Genomic DNA, 6,444 nt, shown 5'->3' on the forward strand with positions numbered 1-6,444 from the left:
AGTAGCTTGTGATTGTAATTTCTTTTTGCTATTATGTTTTTTATGAAATTTGAAAATTTTGTGTTATTTAGCTCAGTTATCAAGCAAGAGGAAGGTGACCAAAATAAATAAAAAGGCCGAAGTCTAAAAAACCCAAAGAAAAATCCCTTTTCTCCTCTGTCTCCTCTCTCTCCTCACCGACGTTGCGGTGGCTCTCTTGCCGGCGTTCGCTTGTTCCTCTCAATTCATCAGATTCTCGGTTCTCTGATTCTACGGCGGAGAGGGAGGGCGATAGTGGGAAAGATTCTTTACTATTTAGGGAAGAACGGGAGATTGCAGTTGAACTTGACGACGACCATGGAGATGGGAGTTACGGCAACCAGCTGGTGGAATGACATCAACGAATCTGCTTTTTGGCAGGATCGGATTTTCTACTCTCTTTGTGCTGTATATGCGCTAGTCTCCGCCGTTGCTTTGGTCTATCTCTTTTGCTTCCGTACCCCATCCATCTAAACTTATCTGCTATGTGTGGTTATGGTTATGTATTTGATTGCTAATTGAGTAGATTGGTAGGTTTGGGTGCGTTTCCATTTCCTAGAATTTCTCCTTTTACTCATTGATGGGAGCCAATCGTTATGGTTTATTTAATGTGAATTTTGGGAAATGAAAATTTCATATTCCAACAAGTACAATTTGTGTTTCCCATTATTTAATTCATTTGCTTTCCGGGCTTTGAATGCTTTACCCCAAGTTATCAAGGCTTCTTTAAGCTTTTGATGTCTAACTTTGCGTTCGCTTTAACAAGAATGGGGGAGCAAAGTAGAGCTGTAGAATAAAGATTTGTGTTAGATTTTGGGCATCTGGAACTTAGTTTCTTCTAGTGGATCATTTCCATGCCAAACACTTTTAATGGTTTATTTTAATAAATTGAATTAAAAGATATTAGGATCTTTCATGCCTGTAATATGGGTGCTTTAGATTGGACTATTCTGAATGCTGATTTTCCACTTGTTGGATTTTATGCTATGAAGGATATCGTAGTTGCGGATCTTGCTCCCACTCATCCGATCAGGCTGGGGCTGGCACTCAATTTCTCCACGTTTTACTTCGAGATTCTGAATCAGTCCGATAAAGCATGTAGCATGGCCAAGGAGGTAAGTTTGATCCTTCATGTGGCATTCCCATTGTATATCATGTCTCTTTGTTTTATCACCGATCACCGAGAGGAATGGGTTGATTCCAGCACCCTTTTGCTTTTTTCACTGGGGCCTCCTTTTGTAGATCTTTGTCATATTGTATTTTTTTCTGGCTTATCAAACTGTTTGTGAGAAATTGTGTCAGGTAGTACTATTACTGGTGCGACTTGGTCAAACTACTGTCTTTACGTTAATTGTTTTATGTGTTGGCACTTGGCAAAAGGGACCTTCCTCCTAAAACTTAACTTCTTTGTTTATCGCTTGTTTAGGATCACTAATATGCAGGCACAAACACTACTGTATATATGAAACAGTTTTACGTGGATCTACAATTGTAGGCTTGCATATGCAGACCTGGACACGTTTGCTTAATATGCATCTTCTTTGACCAATGATTCAAATAGTTCACAGTTAACACTGTTGCATTGTTTCTTTGTGTCCTTTTGCTCTTTAGTTTTAGCTTTCAGGAATTGACGTAATGTCATACATACTGTTGTTTCTTTCCTCAAACCACTGTGGATATTTAGTTCTTTTATATGAAAGTGCATCATGCTTGATATTGAAGTATTGTCATTAAGTGGGATGTCTACAGAAGTTGATTGGATCCGTGACTGAATGTGAATCATTTTTTGATCCATCTCCCTTTGCAAGAATTCTATCATAGATTGAAACTGCTCATTGACTTGGTATTAACTAACCTTACTGCACTGTGTTTGGAAAAAACATTAGTCAATGGGGCTATTTCATGATAACCGTTGGATTAGATTAAAAAAATTTGCGCTAGTAATTGCTCCTATGGTTGACCTCTTTATTCGATTGAATTATTAATAGATGACTATTGTTCTCTCTCTCTCTTTCACACACACACATATATTAAAGAAACAGTGAAGGAATCTATCCCAAAAAGAACAAAAAACTGCCTGAGGGCCCTCTTTTCAAATATTTCATTTCAACCAGAATGCCTTGTAGCATGACTTGTCTTCGCAGATTTCTAACCCAAATTAAATGTAGTCTTGAGAAGAGGGTATATATCATTGAACTGATTTGGATTGATGTTAGCCATATATTCTAAAAAAAAATCTCATGCCCTTGAATTATTTCTGGATTCAAATGAGGTATTATCTTCTGTACATCTAATGGTGAATAACTATCAATTACATCAAGATGGTTTCATTAAATAATTTCTCTGTTGATTTGAAACCAATTCCCATGTTAACATTTTCACGAGTCTTTTGGTTCATTTCCATATTCCCTTTTGCTGAAAAATGCATGGAACTGCACTGTTGTAAAGTTCTTACAAGAAGTATGCTTTCCCCATCTTTCTTTCGTGTGCTACTCATCCCTTCATACTCCTCCGATCAGGCCTTTGAGGAAGCCATTGCTGAGCTGGACACTCTGGGTGAAGAATCATACAAGGACAGTACCCTCATCATGCAACTATTGAGGGACAACCTTACTCTCTCGACTTCAGAAGCGCAGGTCAGTGAACACCATCCACCCTAAAAAAATATGAGAAACATAGGGTTCCTTGGTATAGTATAAGTTTGGGTAGTTGGTTTCAAAACGTTATACTTTACCCTTGGTTTTGAGTTTAGTTTCCATTTAGTCCATAGTTTCAACATTTTACACTTTTTTCCAAGTTTCACTAAAACTCACTTTTGATCTCGGACATGTTAGCTTTTAGTTAATTTTTAAAAATAATTATAATTTGAGCATTTTAACTAATTTTAGCCATGATAAAAAAAATTAGTGAGTAATAATTTAATTCTTTTGAATGAGTATTTAGTAAAAAAACAATGGTAAAAATCTAAATCTTGAAACTTAGAGATTAAATGAAAATAAGACCTCCAAACTTTAAGGTAAAATATAACATTTTGAAACCAAATACCAAATGAAAACTAAACACAATGTACCATTTTGAGGTACATTTTGAAATCTAAAGACGAAATAGAAAATTTCTCAAAAGAAACTCTCAGAATTGACAAATTGCAGCCTCTATTCCCTTTTATTAGGAGGGCATTAACATAAATGAATTATGTGGAATTGTTGCAGGACCAGTTAGATGAGTCATAGAAGGGCATTATAAGCTCGACCTGTCCTGTGCTTGTGAATGGTGGCGGGAGGAGGTGGGCTTCAAATGTCATTTACTTTATGGACTATTCTGTAATTATTTAATTCTTGTATTAGAATCTTTTTTCATGTACTATTGTAGAATGTATATATAAACATAATATTAATATTTTATTTTGTGTATTCAAATGTAAAAGACAAATGTTATAGTTTCTAACATAATATGAATTTCATTGATTTGTTGGCGTGTGAAAAACATATTTATCTACATTGACCCAATGTCGGTCTATAGGACAATAATGTAACAATTAAATAAAAATAAATTTGTAAAAATGAATAAAAAAACTAGGCTTTAATGTCGGTTTTAAACCGACATATCAGAGTTCAACCGACATTAAAGGGCTTCAATAACACTATCAAAGATGTCGGTTGAAAACTGACAAACCGACATTAAAGAGGGCTTTAATGTCGTTTTTTAAACCGACATTAAAGCCCAACCGACATTAAAAGGCTTCAATAACACCATCAAAGATGTCGGTTGAAAACTGACATTAAAGGCCTTTAATGTCGTTTTTAAACCGACATTAAAGAGGCCTTTAATGTCGTTTTTAAACCGACATTTAAGCCCAACCGACATTAAAGGCCTTTAATAACGCTCACAAAGATGTCGGTTGCCAAGTGACATTAAAGGCCTTTAATGTCGGTTTTAAACCGACATTAAAGGTCAAAATTCTTCTAGTGTGTGTTTTGATTCCTGATATTTTTCCCTCTTTCATGCACACATCGAAATGTATTGGAAACAAATCCATCGGGAAACTTAACTGATTTCAGGAACTTGTAAAACTCAACTCGTTCACTGCTAGTCAACGTGTAGCTCGCATGTGGCTTGAGTAGTCGGTTGCCAACTTCTATAATGTGTAAATCTTTTCTTATCTCCAGATCTTGTAGGTCCAACCGAACATTCGTGGTATCCTTGGTTTTTCATTCGATATTCAACAATGTACCAACCAAATTGTCACAAACATTCTTCTCAATGTGCATTACGTCAAGTTTGTGATGTAACAGTAGTCTCGACCAGTAAAGAAGTTCAACAAAAAACTTCTTTTCGTTTAATTAAGAGCTCTCTTTCTTTTCTTATCTTTTATTGACAAATGTTTATTCATAACTGGAAAGTTCAACTGATCTAGTTGTTCTAAGATTTCGTGCTCATTCATCACCATTGGAGAAACCCTACGCTCTACCTTTCCATCCTGTAGCCTACTTCTACGCCACACGTGGTTCTCTGGAAGATAGTGTCTATGTCCCATGAAGGATATTCTACCTCATATTCCAAAAGACGATCTATCACCCATGCATATGGGACATGCCTGATACCTCTTTGTACTCCACCCTGATAGATCAACATACGCCGAGAAGTCATTAATCGTCCACAACAAGGTTGCATGTAGCTGAAAGAACTTACCTGTAAGGGAGTCATACGTACACACCCCGAAAGTCCATAACTCTTTCAATTCCTCAATCAATGGTTGGAGATACACATCGATTTCCCTACCAAGAGATTTAGGACCGAATATGAGTAATAACATGAAGAAAATTGTCTCTTTCATGCATTTACATGGTGGCAAATTGTAAGGAAGTAACACAATAAGCCACAAATTGTACGAAATACTCATTTGACCAAATGGGTAAAACCCATCTGAAGCCAACCCCAAACGCAGTTCCATGGATCAAAAGCAAAATCAGAAAATTTAGAATCAAAGTATTTTCATCCCTCTACATCAGTTGAATGTCTCAACACATTATCTGTTTTAACATGTTTATCCCTATGTCATCTCATGTTAGCAGACCCTTCCTGCGATACAAATAAACATTGTAATCTTGGTACCAAAGGAAAGTGGTGTAATACGTTATGTAGATTTTTCCCTCTATTATGATTAACCTTGTATCGAGCCTCGCCACATGTAGGACAATGTTGCAAATCATCAAACTCTTTCCAGTACAATACACAGATATACTTTCACGCATGAATAGTCTCATATCTCAAGTCCAAGTCACGAAGTTTTCATTTGGCTTCATAAAATGAACTAGGGATAGTACTACTACACATTGGAAACGCTACTCTTCAGAGTTCTAACAACACATCGAATGACTTGTTACTCCAACTATTTAAAACCTTCACATACATTAGCTTAACCAAAAAATTCAAGGACGAAAGTTCAGAACAACTGAGGTACAACTCATTACGTGCTTCATTCATTAAAATAGGTTTGATTAGAAACATATTCATCCTCCTCTCACATCCTAAACTCACTCCCCTAAATATACAATCTCTCAAAATTTTCACTAAAACTAACTTCAGAGGCTACCGCAACTGCAAAATTTTCACAAACGCATTCTACTCACCCTTCCAACAACACTACCTTATAAGCTATCCTACTACCACCCCTTCAAACCCTCAGAAATACAAACAAATTCAAAACAAAAAAGGCTACCATAACTGCAGGATAGTCATCCCAAATGAACAACAAAGTTATTCAAAACTACTAAGAAATAAACTATTAGAACTGAACTAAAGGCTACCATAACTGCAGGATAGCTAAAACGAATCTTAACATATATTACAAAATTTTTAACACAATAATAAAGCCATTGCCCCCCTCCCCCCTCAAATTTTCAATTCAAACCCCTCACTCCCTTTAAAATTTCAATTCAACCCCCCTCCCTCTAATTTTCAACTCACCCCCTTCAAATATTCAATTTAACCCCACTCCTCTTCTTCAAATTCAACCCACACATTCAAAATTTCGATTCTACAAATCAATTTCTCAAATACCCCCCCCCCCCCAACCCACATTCAAAATTCCCATTTCAAAAACCAAAATCTATTCCTAAACAATCTCCTAAAACTAATTCATCATTAAAATCCTAAAACTAATTTTAAAAAATAAAAACCTAAACTATTTAAATAAACCTAACCTAAACTAACATTTTTAAAGAATTGGGATTTTAAACTTACCTCAAATAGGGATGGGCGGTGGCAGATGGCGAGAGAGTGACGACGGCAGGCTCACGACAGCGAGGGCTAGGTGTTTCTCTTCTTTTCTTTTCGTTGGTGGAATCGATCTCTCTTCCTTTTTCTCTTTCATTTCGGTTCTGTGTTTCACAGAATTGAAACATCTATTTTATAAGAGAACTCCCG

The 6,444-nt window shown here is 36.2% G+C and overlaps 1 protein-coding gene across 1 annotated transcript; it reads left to right on the top strand.

The window, feature by feature from the left end:
• Window positions 1-944: 944 nt before the first annotated feature.
• LOC127148611 (14-3-3-like protein GF14 kappa) lies at window positions 945-3,482 on the top strand. The gene is made up of 3 exons (XM_051082707.1): window positions 945-1,133; window positions 2,538-2,654; window positions 3,228-3,482. Exons 1-3 carry the CDS (start codon window positions 945-947, stop codon window positions 3,246-3,248), a joined length of 327 nt encoding a protein of 108 aa, XP_050938664.1. The 3' UTR covers window positions 3,249-3,482.
• The last annotated feature ends 2,962 nt before the right edge of the window (window positions 3,483-6,444 follow it).

Source organism: Cucumis melo, chromosome 1 (assembly GCF_025177605.1).
Source record: "Cucumis melo cultivar AY chromosome 1, USDA_Cmelo_AY_1.0, whole genome shotgun sequence".
Classification (NCBI taxonomy): domain Eukaryota; kingdom Viridiplantae; phylum Streptophyta; class Magnoliopsida; order Cucurbitales; family Cucurbitaceae; genus Cucumis; species Cucumis melo.

Bases quoted from the DNA above. Each gene is read 5' to 3' on its own strand.
- LOC127148611 (XM_051082707.1), top strand. From the start codon at position 945: ATGGGTGCTTTAGATTGGACTATTCTGAATGCTGATTTTCCACTTGTT. The intron at 1,134-2,537 runs GTAAGTTTGATC...TCCTCCGATCAG, and splicing joins CATGTAGCATGGCCAAGGAG to GCCTTTGAGGAAGCCATTGC. The intron at 2,655-3,227 runs GTCAGTGAACAC...GAATTGTTGCAG, and splicing joins TCTCGACTTCAGAAGCGCAG to GACCAGTTAGATGAGTCATA.